This window comes from Sus scrofa, chromosome 3, assembly GCF_000003025.6.
Source record: "Sus scrofa isolate TJ Tabasco breed Duroc chromosome 3, Sscrofa11.1, whole genome shotgun sequence".
NCBI classification, from domain to species: Eukaryota; Metazoa; Chordata; class Mammalia; order Artiodactyla; family Suidae; genus Sus; species Sus scrofa.
This window is the reverse complement of record NC_010445.4, coordinates 45,918,857-45,938,395: the sequence shown is the minus strand read 5'-3', so window position 1 is coordinate 45,938,395 and position 19,539 is coordinate 45,918,857. Positions and strand designations below refer to the sequence as shown.

Here is a 19,539-nt window from a genome sequence, read left to right as displayed (position 1 = left end):
AAGGCCTGGCCCCCATTTGGCCTTCAGAGCCAAGGGCTGGCTCTTTATCTGAAGTCCATGGCCATGTGCCCCTCAGAGGCCATTGGGCTGCATCGAACCTTTTCTAGGTGAGTTCAGGAGGCCTAGAGAGAAAGGTCTTGCTCAAGGTGGTTCTGAGAGGTACCACCTTGAACTGTACATTTTGGTTCAGGAAGAAAATTGCCCAAACTGGACCTGCACTTGGCTGGATGGATGCGGCCTCTGGCAGGGGGAATCTTTGACAGGGGACTTAGTGGGAAATACAGGTGGGGCTGGGTGGGCATCCCACACAGCCATGCCTTGAGGACCCATCTCTCCTGCGGCCACTAGCCCACCCCCTACTCCCTACCCTATCCCTAACTGGAGCCTGCCGTGGGCATAGTGGCCCATGGTATCTGGGAAGCCATGTTCCCCGTATTGTCCCACGTGGGACCTAGGAGCACTAGCCAGGCTCACTCTACTTGGTACTACAAACCCTTCTTAATGGGAGCCCAGTCTGGTAGTCTGAAGTTTACCTTTGTGACTTCACTTCTAAGGAGAAGGGATTTCTTTTCAAAGTGGATCAGATGCACAGGACTATAGATACTTTATTCAACTTGCTAAAAAACTCACTTTGGGCACTAATGAGTTTGTCTTTTCTGGTCTGTTTGCCCGCTTGTGCCCCTTGGAGTTCTGGGGTCTGGCTGCAGTGGGAGGAGCATGGAGCCTTGGAATCAGCCTGAGCTGGGATCCTGTCATCCCACACATACTGGCTGTAAAACTCCTTAACCTTTCTGAGCCTCGGTTTGACTATCTGTAAAGTGGGGCCAATAATAATCCTGCCCTGCAGAGCTGTGGCAGACTTCTAATTGGGTCAGTAGGGCTTTACTGGACCCTAGGATGGTTCTTGGTGTGGAATAAATGCACAGACTTTGTGAACCTTTGCTGTTAACAGTAATTAGCTGAGACCAGAACTGATTCATGGTTGAAAACATTATCTCCCTCAGGCAGGTCTCCCCTGCCTGCATCAGAGGGAGGGAGTTATCTGTTTCCCAAATGTTCCATGTGGATGAGGAATGGTGCCCACTAAGTGCCTGGAAGGGCCCATTGGCCAGGCAGCATCAAAGGGACTATTGTGGGCTATGAGGAGGCCAGGACCCTCCGCCCCAGCCTGGGAGGGAACTGGCACTGGCGGATGAGGGCTGGGCCCAGCTCCCCTCCAAGCGTGTGTGTGCAATCGGATGTGCCTCTTGTCCTATCTGAGCCTCTGTAGTTCTCATGGGTAAGAGACCAGAGTTACAGTGCCCCTGGGGAGTGTTAGGAACTAATGAATTTGGGTTCTAGCAGACTTCTAGAAGTATATGCAGAAGTTGAAAGGCTTTCCTCTCTTGGCCCTGTTGGTCTCTGTCTCTGGGTGACTCTCTCAGGGGGAGTTCCAGCCTGGGTTGACCCCTTGGTTACTGGGTGACTTTGGTGCATCAAACCTTCTGGAGCCTCAATTTCCTCATCTATAGAATGAGGATGGTAATAGAATATTTTCCTCTATACCCCTCACAGGGGGGTGGTGAACTGAAGCACTTTGAAAAAGTTACAAGCAAGACTCCAATCTAAGGGATCACACTAGTAAAATGGGAGCCTAGCCTGGGCTGGTAAGTTTGCTGCTTGTTTGCATGGCTGGCACAGCCCTGGCACTGGACTTTTTTGTCCTGTGGCCCAAGGCTTGACTCTGGTGGCTGCCTCTCTGATCTTGGTTCTGATGTCCCAGATTCTAGACTAGTGGCTCTCAGCTGAGGGCACTTTTGCTCTTCAGTGGACATTTGGTCATGTCTGGAGGCACTGGTTTGGCACAGTTGATGGGGAGTGTACCACTGGCATCAGGGGGCAAGAGGCTGGGGATGCAGCTAAACATTCTGCAAGGCACAGCCAGCCCCTCACCACAGAGGATGGGCAGGCCCTAGTGTCTGGTTGAGAAGCCTGGTTCTAGAAGGAGCACTGGCTGGGGCTGGGAGAGCTGCCTTTCAGCTCTGATGTGGACACTGACATGCTGTCATTAATTGGGAAAGTCACTTTTCCTATCTGGGCTCTTCTTCCTTGTATGTAAAAGTGGGGGATGGGATTAGAGGCACCATCTTCCCCTGACCTTCTGGATTCCTGCCTGTCAGGGTGCACTAGAAGTGGAACTCTCTCTCTCTCTCTCTCTCTCTTTTTTTTTTTTTTTTAGTGGCTGCACCCTTGGTATATGGAAGTTCCTGAGCCAGGGATGGAATTCGAGCTGCAGCTGCGACCTACACCAAGGCAGCAACGCCAGATCTTTTAACCCACTGCACTGGGCCAAGGGTGGAACCTGCACCTCTGCAGTGACCCGAGACTCTGCCATCTGATTCTTAATCCACTGTGCCACAGCAGGAACTCCTTTGGTTGTGTTAGATGATGCAATCCTGAAATTTTCTCTCCCTTTCCCCACCCAATGTGAGCTCTCCAAGGGTGGCAGGGACTTGTGTCCATATACTTGTGGCCCCAGAATGTGCCCAGTGCTGCCCAGCAAACAACAGATGTTGAGTCTGTGTAAATCATATGCTGTTTCCAGCCACACTTATTGGGCACCTATTGTATACCAGGCAGTGTGAGGCCACCCACCAGGAACACAAGCAGTGTGGGATCCTGGCCCTCCCTTTAGGGCATCCCTGGGAGATGATTGCTTAGGGGCAGGTCCCTCTGGCTGGGGTGGGGGCAGGGAGGTTGGATTGTGAGGGCCTGAGTATAGGTGGGTGAAGAGAACAGGGTGGGTGAGGGGGAAGATGTGCACAGCCTGGCCCACCCCTCGTTCCTCCCTCTGGGAGGCATCCCCAGCCCTCTGTAGCTGCCTCTGTGCCCAGCTGCCCACAGGGGCCTGACCTTGCAAAGGTGACCTGGGGGGCCGGTGGGCCCATGGCCACCTGCTGGCTTGGAGAAAGCCCACAGGTCTGCCCCCCCTCTTCTCCTGCTCCTTCTCCTGTCTTCCTCCTCCCAGCACCGGCTCCTGCCTTTTCCGGGGGTCTGGTGATGCCCTTAGCAGCCTGCATGCCCTTCTCCCTGGCAGGGTCCACCACTCTTGGTAAACTGCAAGTTCCTCAGGACTCCTGCAGCCCCTGAGCAGAGTCTCCAGATCTGAGATGCTGGTGACGATGACAGTAGCCAACATCTAGCGAGTGCTCTCTGCATTAGGTACTTCATAGGTATCATAAGTTTGTCCTCAAGAGCAGGCCCACTTTACAGATGAGGAAACTGAGGCTCAAGGAGTGGCAGAGCCAAGACCTTTCTGCACCCTGGCACACCCATCCTGAGTGTGTCTCTAACTATGCAGGGCCAAGGGGACTTTGGCTACAGCAGTGCATCCAGCCTCCTCCAGTGCAAGCGTTGGGAGCCCAAAGTGCAGGCAGCTGGGTCAAATCCAAAGTGGGAAGAATCTCCCTCCTAGAGCTGCACGAATATGTGCAAAGCCTGTAAAGCAGGGCCGGGCACCATGTACGTGCCGTTTGTTAGCTCTTGCCATTGCTTACCAAAAATGTCCTAGCCCAGATTCCTCCCAGGATCACATGTCATTAACTGTGGACTTGAAGTTAGTGGAAGAGGAGGATATGGGAATTCTTGTTGTGGCTCAGTGCATTAAGAACCCAACTAGAATCCATGAGGATGCAGGTTCAATCCCTGGTCTCACTCAGTGTGTTAAGGATCCAGCGTTGCCGTGAGCTGTGGTATAGGTCACACATGCAGCTCAGATCCGGTGTGGCTGTGGCTGTGGTGTAGGCTGGCAGCTGCAACTATGTTTCGACCCCTAGCCTGGGAACTTCCGTATGCAGCAGGTGTGGCCCTAAAAAGACAAAAAGAAAAATAAAAGGAGGATGCACTTGATAGGCTCGTCACAATGGTGGACACCCTTCACTGTGTGTTGCTCTGTAATGTTGGGGCTCTTGGGCCCCAACTGGCCGGAGGCTGCTGCCCACAGGCACACTAGGCCGGGCCAGGGAAAAGGAAGGAGAGAGGTGGGCTCTGCGTGAGTGGCTTCTGCAGGACAGGGAGGTGGGCTGGAGCCCAGCCTAATGTTGCTTCAGTTTGGGGGCTGGCACAAGACCCCCCTCCCTCCCTCCTTAAGTCACTGTCTCGACCGTTGCACATCTAGACAGAGGTTTCAGAACAGCTTAGCCGGGGACCCCAAATGAAGCCTGGCATAGAAGCCCACACCCGGACAGTGCTCAGGGCACTGCTAGGATTGAGGGGAGTCCCAGGGCTTCTCTTTAACCCCTGGTGGTCCCTGTGGCTCTGCTCTGGGAACTCCAAAGCCAAGCATCACTTGACCGTCAAAGAGTACGTGAGGGATTCGACCCACCAGCTGGGTTCCAGAGGTGCTGGAGCCGGCAGGTGTGAACAAAGATGAGTGATGGATGGAGGCGAGGTCTGCTCAGGAGAGGGTCCCGCAACCTACGGGGGTGCCTTGCAAAGGTGTTGGGGGAAGCCTGGGGTGTCCACACCAGGATCATGCATTGGGGAAGACCAAAAAGCACCCCTCACCCACAACAGGGCAGGATAAGGAGCCCATTCATGGTGTGCTGGAGACCCAGCCTCCTCTTCCCTGAGCGCTTGTGAACTGTCAGCCACAGGCACCTGTAGGTAATTCCAGCCTCCACTGTAACTCAGGAGCTGAGTTCTTGCAGCTCTTGGAGGCCGGTCCCTGGGGCAATATTAGGGCCAACTTTCCTCCCATTCCCCAGAGGCCAAATTTGGATTATGCAATATCACCCCAGCCTTCCTCCTCAAGAGGTACTCACTAAGGAGGGGTGTGACATTAGGGCAGTGGTGTGGGGACCACATGGAGGACTCCGAGGCCCCCCAAATACAGAATTGTAGAGCTTCCTATCAGTAAATCAAATTAAGCTTCATGCTGAAACCCAGCCTTGGGGTAAGGAAGTCTATGGGCTTTCCCCTTGGTGACAGCATAGATGCTTTTTAAACTGTCACATTCAATCACTACCAAGCCTGGCACCAAGGGCATGCTGACCAATGGCTGGGTTCAAGAGGGGTTGAAGAGTTCCTGCTGTGGCTCTGGTGGGTTAAGAACCAGACTAGTATCCGTGAGGATGAGGGTTCAATCTCGCTCAGTGGGTTAAGGATTCAGAATTACTGTGAGCTTTGGTGTAGGTTGTAGATGTGGCTCAGATCTGGCATTGCTGTGGCTGTGGTGTAGACCAGCAGCTGCAGGTCCAATTCAACCCCTAGCTTGGGAACTTCCATATGCGGCCCTAAAAAGAAAATAAAAGAGGGGTTGGAGCCACAGAGTGTAGACAGCAGTTTGGAGTATTGCTTCCAAAGGGAGCAAAGCTGAATGTTGGCTGGCAGCCCTAGGGGAGCCTTTGGTTGGGGCAGCCCGGGGTGGGGGTGCGGCTTCCCCGGGCTCTTGCACTGAGGCAGGCAAAACGCACCCCTCACTCAATACCTGGTGCCCCTTAGCTCAGTGAATTACAGATATGGAGCCACCTTTCCCATGCCCCTGCAGGTGGGTCCTTTGCAGAGGGAGCTGCGTGGAGGGGGGCACAGGGATGGGGACTGAGATTTTTACGCCATGGGCAGAAAGTCCAGTTTGTAAGCTGTCAGGTGATGGTACAACTTTGGGACTTTCAGCCTTAAAACAATTTTTTTTAAAGCCTTGTGCTTTCACCCCTTGGACAAAGTGCTTGTGTGATAGAGAGGTTAAATCTGTATTGCCGACCCCCTGGCCATCAATGGATACTTGCTGGGGAGGGAAGGGGTGGGGAGGGCTGATACAGGGAGATGGCAGAGGGAGGATGACTTCACAGTTTTGTGAACAAGGCTCCTCAGCGGAAACCCATGCAGGTGGCTGTTTAGGTCCATTTGTCACCAGCGCAACTGTGATTGCAGAGGTGTGTGTGATGTCTCGGGCAGCTCCTGAAAGATCCAGCTGTGTCTCCACTGAAACATACCAGAGGGGAGATCCTGTGGATTTCTCCTGTGGAAGAGCCAGGAGAGACTCCAGGGCCCCTGGGAGCAGGTGGGGGCCCCAGCATAGGGCCTGATGCTGTGGGCATCAGGAAAGGGCCAGGCAACCTGCTCTTTAGACAGCCCCACATGGTTCAGGGTGAGAACCGTGGGTGGAGATCAGGCGCCTTGAGGAAGGAGCAGCCAGCTACTCAGGGTGGGGAGGGGCCCACAGAGCCAGGGACTCGGGTGGATGTAGAGAACAGTTTCCTTTTTTTTTTTTTTGTCTTTTTGCCATTTCTAGGGCTGCTCCTGCGGCATATGGAGGTTCCCAGGCTAGGGGTCTAATCGGAGCTGTAGCTGCCAGCCTACACCAGAGCCACAGCAATGCGGGATCCAAGCCACGTCTGTAACCTACACCACAGCTCACGGCAATGCCAGATCCCTAACCCACTGAGCAAGGCCAGGGATCGAACCCGCAACCTCATGGTTCCTAGTCGGATTCGTTAACCACTGAGCTATGACCAGAACTCCGAGAACAGTTTCCTAAGCCAGGAAAAAGGAGAGATTTCCTTGCCTCTTTTGTCCTGCCTGCCTAAGCGCAAGTGTCAAAGTGAAAAATCTGACTCTCATTTGTTTAGGGAACAGGAGAGCAAAGCTGTTTCAGAAACTGATGCAACATAGGACTCAAAACTGGTGAATATTGGAGTTCCCTGGTGGCTCAGTGGGTTAAGCATCCGGCGTTGTCTCTGCTGTGGCTCAGGTTGCTGCTGTGACTCAGGTTCGATCCCTTGCCTTGGAATTTTCGCATGCTGCAGGGCAGCCAAAAAAACCAAAAAACCAAAACAACTGGTGGATGTCCAATGGGGCAGTTAATAGCCACTAACTTTATAGGATATATTTTTTAAGGATGGAAATAACTCGAATCCCTAGTGGACACAAGTCATTTGCAACCTGTCAGTCTAGTTCACATCTGGCTTCACAGCACCTGGGTTCTGATGGATAGACAATAATAAGTCAAACAGAATTTCCTAAAGCCAATGTCTAGCGTGATGTTGGAAAGCCCTCAGCCATCCTCCTGCCTTATCTTCCAGTTCTGGGTAATTAACACCCAGTCTTTGTGGATGGCACCAGCAGTCACTTGGTTTTCCAGGTCAGAAACACAGGGTCGTCCTGGGCTCTGCCCACCATGCCCTGGTATGCTTGGTAGCTACGGACAGTGGCTCTCCCCCCTCCCCGCCCTTTTTTATTAGGGCCGAACCCGAAGCATATGGAAGTGCCCAGGCTGTGGTTGAATCAGAGCTGCAGCTGCTGGGCTACACCACAGCCACAGCAACGCTAGATCCGAGCCCCATCTGTGACCTGAATTGCAACTTATGGTTGAACCCATGTCTTCATGGATACTAGTCGGGTTCCTTACCTTGGGGCCGCAATGGGAACTCCATGGCTTCCTCTTCCTGCCAGTCTCTCCTCTCTGTGTCACTTCACTTGACACTCGAGGCCAAAGTGGCCGTTCTGGAATGGAGATCAGACAAGCCCTTCCCCTACTTTGGCCCTTCAGTGGCTCCTGTGCCCACATATCCCTTGGCTTACCTTCAACCCTCTGCCCAGGGTGCGCTCTGATCCTATTGTCATCTCCCCTGAGTCATGGAACATCACCTCCCTCTCTGATTCCCCACCGTTCCGTGCCCATCAGGTATAAGCCGCAGGGAGTGTTGGGGCCCTGGGGCCAATCTGCAGGAGATTGCTCCGGCCTGTGACATTAAAATTAACTCCCGAGGCAATAATCCATGAACACCCCTGCGCTCTCCTCAAGGAAACAGCGCTGTGGAGCATCCACCCACCTGACATGTGGAACAGGCCCCCCCCCCTCACGCAGGTGCTGTTTCAGGGGTGGGTGCAGCAGGGAGCAGACAGAGGTCTGCTGAGGTCCCCACAGCAGGGGGAGGGACTGACCATACACCAGTTGTCTTGTTCTACTCAGGCCCCCGTAAGCAAATAGCCCAGACTCAGGAACTTACACCACAGAAATTTTGTTTCCTCATAATTCCGGAGGCCAGAAGTTCTTGATGAAGGTGCCAGCAGGGCTGATTTCTGGTGAAGCCTCTCTTCTTGGGGTGCAGATGGCCATCTTCTGGCTGTGTCCTTATGTGGCCTTTCCTCGGTGCATGCCTGTTGGAGGGGAAGTCTCTCTTCCTCTATTTACATGGTCACTGATCCTGTTGGATTAGGACTCCACCTTAATGACCTCATTTAACCTGAATTATCTCCTAAAGATGTTACTGCATTGGGGGTTAGGGCTTAAACATGTGACTCGGGGAAGAGGGGGACACAAGTCAGTCCATAGCACCGGTAAACAGAGAAATGTGCATCTGCCAGGATCACAGCCAGATGAAGAAGTGAAAACAGGGAGTTCCTGTTGTGGCCTAGCAGGTTGCAAACCCAACTAGCATCCACGACAATGCGGGTTCGATCCCTGCGCTCACTCAGTGGGTTAAGGATCTGGTGTTGCCATGAACTGGGGTGAAGGTCACAGACACAGCTCAGATCCCGTGTTGCTGTGGCTGTGGTGTAGGCTGGCAGCTGCAGCTCCAATTTGACTCCTGGCCTAGGAACCTCCTTATGCTGCGGGTGTGGCCCCAAAATGCAAAAAGAAAAAAAGAAAAAACAGAGACATGGATAGATAGTAATGGTGGGGGCGGCGCCTTTGAATAGTTACGATTGAGCAGAGACTTGAAGACGTGTGGGTTCTGAGGGAAGAGCATCGGGACCCAGAGAGAACAGTGAGGGAGGGTGCTGGTGGTTTTGAGGTGCCAGCATGGCCGAAGGGGGGCTGCACGCAGAGGGACCTGGGAGATGAGGTCAGAGCTGCAGGCTGGGGAGCACATTTATTGGCACTTCCTTTGTCGTTTACACCCAGAGCTTGGGGAGCTTGTTAGCAGAAGAGAACGTGAGGATATGTTTTCAGCAGCCTCCTCCAGCACTATTGAAGGCTAGACCAACCCATGGGATCCAGGGCAGAAGCAGAGAGACAAGCCAGGAGGGAGGATGGACTCGTGGCCCTGGGTAGGGGCAGTGGAGGTGGGAGGAGCGCTCAGAGGCAGATTCGGGTTGAAAGTAGGGTTTGCTTGGGGACTGTGTGTTGGCAGGAAGGTTCGTGCCCAGGGTTTGGGCCTGAACACCCACGGGATGGGAGCTGCTGTAGCTGAGCTGAGGGAGGCTGGGGATGGAGCAGGGGGAGCTGGGGTGGGGGAGGGGGATCAGAAGCACAGTATGGTTTTGTGCCATTTGAGAACCTCCTGGATCTCCAGGTGCAGGTGGCAAGTAGGCAGGGGAGTCTAGGGCTCCGGGAGAAGTTAGCCACATCCTGGGCTTGACTCTGGGAGGAACGTTCAGATTTTGAAGGTTCAATGGGGGTAAATTTTTTTTTCTTCATTGTCCTGACATGCATTTTTCAAACTCAGAATTTTGAACACCTGTATGTGTGCTTATTAGCTTTTTGTTTCCTTATCTATAAATTTCCAGTATGTATCCTTTAACCTTTTCTCTTGCTGTCCTTTACTTATTTTCCAAGTGTCTGATGTTTCATGCAGACCACAGGTGTTTGGATTACTATTAAACATTAATTGCATTTATTATTTTTTTAAAAACCAAAATTAAAGTTTTGCTTTATTATTTCAAAATTCTCAGCCATTAATTTGGGTGTTTATACTTAGTGTGTTTATTTCTTGAAATTACTATAAGAAATTACCTAGACCCCAACCCCTCTATAGGACATAACTATTGCTAGCATTTCGGTACATTTCCAATGTTTTTTCTTTTTTTTAATTTAATGAATTTTATTACATTTATAGTTGTGCAATGATCATCACAACCCAAATTTATGACATTTCCTTCCCAAACCCCCAGCCCACCCCCCACCCCCAACCTATCTCCTTTGGAAACCATGTTTTTCAAAGTCTGTGAATCAGTTTCTGTTCTGCAAAGAAGTTCATTGTATTCTTTTTTAGATTCCACATGTAAGTGATAGCATATAACACTGGTGTCTCACTGTCTGACTAATTTCACTTAGCATGATAATTTCTAGGTCCATTTGTGTTGCTGCAAATACCATTATTTATTTATTTATTTGTTTGTTTATTTATTTATTTATTTTTTGGTCTTTTTGCCATTTCTTGGGCCGCTCCTGTGGCATATGGAGATTCCCAGGCTAGAGGTCTAATCAGAGCTGTTGCTGCCGGCCTATGCCACAGCCACAGCAACGCGGGATTCGAGCCACATCTGCAACCTACACCACAGCTCAGAGCAATGCCGGGTCCTTAACCCACTGAGCAAGGCCAGGGTTCGAACCCACAGCCTCATGGTTCCTAGTCGGGTTCGTTAACCACTGAGCCACAACGGGAACTCCTATTTCATTCCTTTTAATGGCTAAGTAATATTCTATTGTGTATATGTACCACATCTTCTTTATCCACTCCTCTATCGCTGGGCATTTAGGTTGTTTCCTTGTCTTGGCTATTGTGTATAGTGTTACAGTGAACATTGGAGTACATGTGTCTTTTCAAGTCATGGTTTTCTCTGGATAGATGCCCAGAAATGGGATTGCTTGATCAAATGGTAATTCTATTTTTAGTTTTCTGAGAAATCTCCATACTGTTTTCCACAGTGGTTGCGCCAATTTACATTCCTACCAACAGTGTAATAGGGTTCCCTTTTCTCCACACCCTCGTCAGCATTTATTGTTCATAGACTTTTTGATGATGGCCATGCTGGCCTGTGTAAGGTGGTACCTCAGAGTGGTTTTGCTTTGCCTTTCTCTAAGAATGAGTGATGTTGAACATCTTTTCATGTGTTTTTTGGCCATGTGTATGTCTTCTTTGAAGAATTGTCTGTTTAGATATTCTGCCCATTTTTTGATGGGGTTGTTTGTTTTTTGGTATTGAGCTGCAGGAGGTGTTTATAAATTTTGAAGATTAATCCCTTGTCAGTCGTTTCATTGGCAAATATTTTTTCCCATTCTGTGGGTTGTCTTTTCATTTTGTTTAGGGTTTTCTTTGCTGTGCAGAAACTTTTAAGTTTAATTAGGTTCCATTTGTTTATTTTTGTTTTTATTGTCATTACTCTAGGTGGTAGAACTGAGAAGATATTGCTGTGGTTAACATTAATTAGGTTTAAACATTTCAGTTAATTTCATATATATATATTTGATATGTGAGTTATAAAGAATAATGTGATGATTACCAGTGATCCCATCCTCCCCCAGGGCTAGAGCATCACCAGCATCACCAGCCTGCCTCTCTGAGCTCTTTTCTCTCTCACCTGCAGAGACAGCAGATTTTTACCTGTCCTTCCGGGATTTTTATTCTTATTTGTAATACGATCTTTCATATCTCCCTGTAAATATATTATTTGGTTATTCTTGGTTTTGAATTTCATTTACAAAAAATGGAATCTTGGAAATGCTATAAAGTTTGGTTGTGATGATTGTACAACTATAAATGTAATAAAATTCATTGAGTAGTTAAAAAGATAAATTGAATAATGAAAAAAATAAAAATGCTTTCCTGAAACCTAAAAAAATTTAAAAATTAAAAAAAATAAAAATAAATGGAATCCTAGTTTCCTAGAACTGTCTTTTCATCCAACACTGTTTCCAAGACTGACTCATACTGCTGTGTGTAATTATGGTTCATTGCTTTTTCACTGCTGCATGATATTTCTTCCAGTGGATGCCCCCAAATCTATTTTTCTACCTGTTGTCAGTGGACATTTGGTTGATTCAAGCTCTTGTTACCTTGGAGTGCTCCAGGGACCCCTGGCATTGAGTTTCTCTGGTATGTAAACCTGGGGGAGGATTACTGAGCCCTGTGGTATGCAAATGTATACATCATTAGTATGAAAATGCAAATGATCTTCCATAGTGGTCATACCGGTTTGCACACTCAGTGGCATGTTTAAGAATGACCATTGAGGGAGCTCCTGTTGTGGTGCAGTGGAAACAAATCTGACTAGGAACCATGAGGTTTCGGGTTCGATCCCTGGCCTCATTCAGTGGATTATGGATCTGGCGCTGTAATGAGCTTAGGTCGCAGATGTGGCTTGGATCTGGCATTGCTGTGGCATAGGCCGGTGGCTACAGCTCCGATTAGACCCCTAGCCTGGGAACCTCCATATGCCTCAGGTGCGGCCCTAAAAAAGACCATTGAAGAGTTCCCTTGGGATACAGTGGATTATGGATCTGGTGTTATCCTTGTAGCTACTTGAGTCACTGTTGTGGCACAGGTTCAATCCCTGGCCCAGGAACTTCCACATACCGCAGGTGTGGACAAAAAAAAAATAAATTAAAAACAATAATAAAAACATAAAAAAAGACCATTGATCTATGTCCTCTCCAGCACTTGGTATTTTCAGCCTTCTTATTTCATCATCATCGTCTCCTGTCAGTCCAGGAAGTGTTGCCTTCTCAACATAATTTGCATTTTCCTGTTATTAATGAGGTTGAACCATCTTTCATGTATTTATTCATGTTTCTGGTTTCCTTTTCTGATCATTATTAGTTCTGGACACTCTTCCTTCATCAGCTGTAAATACTGCCTGCTGTTTCCTCCCATCTGTTGAGTGTCCCAAAGTGCCCATGGCGCCCAGTATCAAACAGAAATCCTTGATTTTGATGTAATGGAATTCATCCATTTTTTTTTTTTTTCCTTTCTGGTTTTTCATTTTAAGAAATCTTCCACCCTTAGGTTAGCAAGATACTCTTTTTCTTTTTTTTTTTTTTTTTTTTTTTTGGTCTTTTCTAGGGCTGCACCCGTGGCATATGGAGGTACCCAGGCTAGGGGTCTAATCGGAGCTGTAGCCGAAGGCTTACGTCAGAGCCACAGCAAAGCAGGACCTGAGCTGTGTCTGCGACCTACACCACAGCTTACAGCAACGCCGGATCCTTAACCCACTGAGCAAGGCCAGGGATCGAACCCGCAACCTCAGGGTTCCTAGTTGGATTCAGTAACCACTGAGCCACACGACGGGAACTCCCGCAAGATACCCTTTTACATTTTACTTTAACGCTACAGCTCACCCTTCACATTTGAGTCTTTAGTTCATCTGGAGCCCGTTTTTGCCTGTGGTATATGGAAGGGATCTGGATTTCTTTTCTTTTTTTTTGGTCTTTTTTTTTTTGGTCTTTTTCGCCTTTTCTAGGGCCGCATCCGTGGCATATGGAGGTTCATATTTTATTATATTTTATTATATTTTCTAGGTGGTTATTACTGGTGCAGGAAATTGCTATTGATTCTCATAAATTAACCTTGCATCTGGCAACTTTACTGAACTCTCACGTATATTGATTCTTTTGGTCCCTGTAGGGACCATATCATCTACAAATAGTTAGTTTTATCTTATATCTCCCAACTCTTACACTGGTTTTTGTTGTTGTTTTCCCTTTTTTTAAATTTCCTTAGAGCATTGGCAAGACATCATTTAGTGGTAATTGTGGCCAACCTTGGCTTGTCCCAAACCTTATAGAGTATGTGTCTGAGCCTTTGTCATTAAACCTAATATTTTCTGTAAATAAACATTTGATTTGCAAATCTAAGCTGCCTTAATAAAGTTCCCCTTTGCTTCTAGTTTGCTAAGAGTTTTTATTTAATTATAAATAGATGTGGATGTTACCAAATGCCTTTTCTATACAGGATTTTCATATGATTTTTCTCTCTTTACACTCTTACAGATAAAACCTTCTTGATCCCAATGTACTTTTTTTTTTTTCTTTTTTGGTACAGTTGGATTCAGTTACCTAACATTTGGTTTTAAGATTTTGCATCTATATTCAAAAATGAACTAGGCATATGATTTTCTTTTTATTTGTTTTTCCAGCTGTGTGGAGATGTTTTTGACACTAACATTGTGTAAGCTTATGAATCATCACCACAATAAGGTTAGTTGATATGTCCATCATCTCACACAATTACCATTTTTTGGTTCCTGTGATGTTGGTGAGAACATTTAAAATCTACCCCCTTAGTTCCCATCATGGCTCAGCAGAAATGAATCTGACTAGTATCCATGAGGACGCAGGTTCAATCCTTGGCCTTGCTCAGTGGGTTAAGGATCTGGCCTTGTGGTGAACTGTGGTGTAGGTCACAGATGCAGCTTTGATCTGACGTTGCTGTGGCTCTGGAATAGACCAGCAGCTACAGCTCCGGTATGTGTGGCCTTAAAAAGGGAAAAAAAAGATGACAGTACTGACCACGGGATTAGCAGTATGGAGATCACCTGTAATCTTAGAAAAGCAGTTTGTGGAGTTCCTGTTGTGGCTCAGTAGGTCAAGAACCCAAAACAGTGCCTGTGGAGAATGCAGGTTCAATTCCTTGCCTCGCTCAGTGGATTAAGGATCCAGACCTCTCTTTATGTGCTTTTTTTTGTATCTGTCTATCCTCTGTGGTGTAGTGTTTGATCGGGGTTTTCACTCATTTGTTAATTTGAATTGCTTGTTTACTTTTTTCTTTTTTTGCTTTTTAGGGCCACACTCATGGCATATAGAGGATAGGGGCTGAATTGGAGCTACAACTACACCACAGACACAACAATGCCGGATCCTTAATCCACTGAGCGCGCGGGTGGGGGATGGGGGGGCAGGGACCAAACCTGCAACCTCATGGTTCCTAGTCAGATTCGTTTCCACTGTACCACAATGGGAACTCCATGAATTGCTTGTTTTCTTACTGCTGAAGTTTGCGAATTCAAGATATCCCTTGTTGGGTATGTAATTTGCACATCTGTAGTTTCCCTTTTTATTGAACAATATCTCTTACAGAGCAAAACTTTTAATTTTTTCTTAAAAAGTACAGTTTTTTAATGTTTTCTATCACAGCCACAGCAAAGCCAGATCTGAACCGTGTCTGAGACCTACACCAGAGCTCACAGCATTGCCGGATCCTTAACCCACTCATGCTATTAGTATCTTGTCTAAAAACTCTGCCTAAATCTAGGCCATAAAGATTTTCTCCTATTTTTTCTAGAAATTTTATAATTTTTATATCTTACATTTAAGTATATGCTCCATTGAATTAATTTTTGTATAAGATATAAGTTTTAGGTCTTAGTTCTCTCTCTCCCTCACTTTTTTTGGTAGAGAAATTTCCAATTATTCCAGCACCATTTGTTGAAAAGAAAAAATCAACCTTTTCTTGAGTTCCCATCGTGGCTCAGTGGTAACAAACCTGGCTAGTATCCATGAGGATGTGGGCTCGATCCCTGGCCTCCCTTGGTGGGTTAAGGATCCAGCATTGCCTTGAGCTGCAGTGTAGTCGAAGATGTGGCTCAGATCTGGCATTGCTGTGGCTGTGGTGTAGGCTGGCAGCTACAGTTCCCTAGCCTGGGAACTTCCATATGTCACAAATGCGGCTCTAAAAAGACCAAAAAAAAAAAAAAAAAAAAAAAAAAAAAAAGAAAGAAGGGAAGAAAAATCAATCTTTTCCTCATTGAATTGCTTTTGCACATTTGTCAAAAACCAGCTCATCATATTTATGTACATCTATTTCTGGATTCTCTGTTTTGTTCATTGATCTGTGTCTGTCTTTTCTCTACTACCACACATTCTTAATTATTATAGTTATATAATAAACCTTGAAATCAGACTGATTTATCTCATTTTATTCTTTTACCTAATCTGTTTCCTTTGTCTTTCCATATAAATTTTAGTATTAGCGTGTCTATGTCTACTAAAACAAATGTCCTGGGATTTTTATTGGAATTATGTTAAATGTGTAAATAGTTTTCAGGATATTGACATCTTTATGGTGTTGAGTCTTCCACTCCATGAACATAGTGTATCTCATCACTTATTTACATCTTCTGTGATTTTTCTCATCGGCATTTTGTAGTTTTCAGCATATAGATCATGTGCATGTTTTGTTAGGCTTTTTTACCTATTTATTTTTATGTTTTTATTTTATATTATCATTATTTATGTTTATTTTATATTTTTAACCTGTTTTCCTTATTTCATTTAAGTGGTGATTGTAATTGGTATGGTGTTGTTTGTTTGTTTTGTTTCTTTTTAGGGCCACACCTGTGGCATATGGAGGTTCCCAGGCTAGGGGTTGAATCAGACTACAGCTGCCAGCCTATACCACAGCCACAGCAAAGCCAGATCTGAGCCACATCTGAGACCTACACCACAGCTCACAGTATTGCTGGATCCTCAACCCACTGAGCAAGGCCAGGGATTGAACCTGCGTCCTCATGGATGCTAGTCAGTTTTGTTTCCACTGAGCCACGTTGGGAACTCCCTCTCTGACAAATTACTTCTGTCAAGCATCTTTTCCTGAGCTTTTTGACCATTTCTATGTCTTCTTTTGTGAGGTGGTCTAGTCTTTTGCCTTTTTAAAAAACTGAGTTATTATTCTTCTTTGTGTTGATTTGCAGGAGTGCTTTATATATCCTGGAAATGAGTCTTTGTCAGATATGTATACTGTGGATATGTCTTCCAGTCTATGACTTGCCTATTGAGTGTCTTAGTGGCTCTGTTGCCTTTTCTCTGTTTTCTTTTTCATTGATTTCCACAATTATTTTTATTATGTCCTTTCTTATAACAACATTGAGTTGAATTTGCTCTTATTTGTAGATTCTAGAGCTTATATCACCTATCCTCTTTTCTTTTTTTCTTTTTGTGTGTGTGTGTGTGTGTGTTTGCCTTTTCTAGGGCTGCTCCCGCGGCGTATGGAGGTTCCCAGGCTAGGGGTCTAATAGGAGCTGTAGCCACCAGCCTACGCCAGAGCCACAGCAATGCGGGATCCGAGCCTCGTCTGCGACCTACACCACAGCTCATGGCAATGCTGGATCCTTAACCCACTGAGCAAGGCCAGGGATCGAACCCTCAACTTCATGGTTCCTAGTCGGATTCATTAACCACTGCGCCATGACGAGAACTCCACCTATCTATCCTTTTTTCTAATAAAAGAATTTAAAGTTAAAAATTTCCCTCCAAGCACAAATTTACATACATCCACAAAATTTTGATGTCACGTTTTCATTATCATTTAATTCAAAATATTTCAAAATTCTCCTTGTGATTTTTCTTTTCTAACTGAGTTTTTTAGAAATATGTTGTTGGAGTTCCTGTCGTGGTACAGCAGAAACGAATCCGACTAGGAACCATGAGGTTACGAGCTCAATCCCTGGTCTCGCTCAGTGGGTTAAGGATCCAGCGTTGCCTTGAGCTATGGCATAGGTTGCAGATGCGGCTCTGATCCTGTGTTGCTGTGGCATAGGCTGGCAGCTGTACCTCCGATTAGATACCTAGCCATCCATATGCCATGGGTACAGCCCTAAAAAGAAAAAAGAAAAAAAAAAAGAAATGCGTTGTTTAATTTCTAAATATTTGGGATTTTTAGGATCTCTTACTGTTTTAGAGATTTTTAAGATCTCTTACTGTTTTAGATTCTAAGTTAATATCACTGTGGTCAGAGTCTTGTTTCAAGTTCCAACAGCTGGTATATTTTGGTAACCACAGGATGTGGTTCTACAGTTGCTGGGCATAGTGTTCTTTACCTGTCCTACCGTTTACTGGAAAGGATGTTAAAATTTTCAGCTATGATTGCGGTTTATCCCTTTCTCCCTTTAGTTGTAACTTTTTTGTTTCAGATATTTTAAAACTCTGCTACTAGGTGCATATAAATATATATGTGTGTGTGTGTCATTCTGACTTCTTGATGAATTAATTTTGTGTTTTCCAAAATGTTCTTGTCTCTAGTAGAGTTCTTTGTTCTGAAGCCTACTTTTACTCTTGTAAATATAGCCACTCCAGGGTTCTTATCTTTTTCCCACTCTTTTCAAAAATTCTTTATTATAATTGATTTACAATGTTCTGTCCATTTCTGCTGTACAGCATAGTGACCCAGTTATATATGTATATATATATATATATATATATATATATATACATTATTTTGCTCATAATATCGTCCATCATTTTCCATCGCAAGTGAGTGGATATAGTTCCCTGTGCTGTATAGCTAGACCTCATTGCTTATCCACTCCAAATGCAGTAGTTTGCATCTACTATCCCCACACTCCCCGTCCATCCCACTCCCTCCCCCTTGGCAACCACAAATCTGTTCTTTATGTTCATCAGTTTGTTTCTATTCTCTAGATAGGTTCATTTGTGCCATATTTTAGATTCCACATCTAAGTGATATCTTATGGTATTTGTGCCTTTGTCTGAAGGTGATCCTTTGTGTAAATAGCATATGGTTAGGTCTTGCTTTTTCATCCAGTCTGAAATATCTGCCTCTTGATTTAATAAGCACCTTATTTTTCATATCCATCCATGCTGCACTATGTATCTGCAGTTCCCTGCAAAGGCCTCCCTGGTGTGCCTCCCCCTTACTGTGCCTTCCCATCCTGTGTGATGGACCCCTGGGATACCTCCAACTCCCTCATCAAAAATCCTGTTGCCAGGAGTATCTTTGTACAGGTCACCTTAGCTGGCTATGATTCTATTGGGGATGTTTATCCAGAGTGGAATTTCTGGCTTGCAAGGTTTGCTTATACTTAACTTGATAAAGGATTGCCGGATTTAGCCTTGTGTCTGTATGATGATAGAAAGGATCCTAGGAGTTCCCGTCGTGGCACAGTGGTTAACGAATCCGACTAGGAACCATGAGGTTGCGGGTTCGGCCCCTGCCCTTGCTCAGTGGGTTAACGATCCAGCATTGCCGTGAGCTGTGATGTAGGTTGCAAACGCGGCTCGGATCCCGCGTTGCTGTGGCTCTGGCGTAGGCCGGTGGCTACAGCTCTGATTCAACCCCTAGCATGGGAACCTCCATATGCCGCGGGAGTGGCCCAAGAAGTAGCAACAACAACAACAACAAAGACAAAAAGACAAAAAAAAAAAAAGGATCCTAAAGAATAGGAAGGAAGATGCCAAAGAAAGGGCGGGGAGAATTGCTGGAGCCACATGCTTGAGTAGGTGAGAGGGGCTGGGTCCCACTGAGCAAGGAGAGGGGTTTGCCTTAGGCTGGAACAGGGACGGTTAACCCCAAAGGAGGAGGATGTCTGGGCCAGACGTGGGTGAGGAGGTGCGATGGTGGAAGCTTGGGGAAACGTCCTTCTGTGGCTTCTGTCTTCTCAGTGAAGTGAGAAGCAGCTGGAGGGTGAGGAGGGTGAGGAGGTGCTGGAAATTCAGAGATGGAAGGTAGGAAATGATTGTCTTGCAGAATGAGTACATTTGTGGACCAAGGCCACGGAGCCTGATTGACGGGTAGTCTGCAGGGAGCTCTTGAGGTTAGTGAGGGTGGGCAGTGCTCCCACCAGAGACCCGGGCACGGAGCAGGTGGGCTTGGTTTAGGTGTGCGAGGCTCCGCAGGCACAGGGCGGGCGGCTCGCCCTGCAGTGGGGGCAGGCAAACAGCAGTGCAGCTAACCATGGACTCACAGTTGTCGTGGTGCAAAGGGAGGCTGGGTGGTGACAGCCTTGGGGGTGGTGCTGCCCATTTCAGTTCTGTAATATGTGAGCCTGCGGCCCGGCAAGAGAACTCAATGCGGTTTTGTCTGGAGCTTTGTTTTATATTAT

The 19,539-nt window shown here is 46.6% G+C and overlaps 1 protein-coding gene across 4 annotated transcripts in view; it reads left to right on the top strand.

The window, feature by feature from the left end:
- The window catches only part of KCNIP3 (potassium voltage-gated channel interacting protein 3), a 94,054-nt gene that overhangs the window by 62,326 nt on the left and 12,189 nt on the right, over positions 1-19,539 (top strand). Inside the window, exon 1 of one of the 4 annotated variants that reach the window (XM_021087061.1) lies at positions 8,570-9,033. The exons of the other annotated variants lie outside the window; for them this stretch is intronic. Within the exon in view, the coding sequence (XP_020942720.1) occupies positions 8,973-9,033 (61 nt within the window). The 5' untranslated portion in view covers positions 8,570-8,972. Of the gene's footprint in view, positions 1-8,569; positions 9,034-19,539 lie in introns of those variants that run through there. 4 annotated transcript variants of the gene reach the window in all.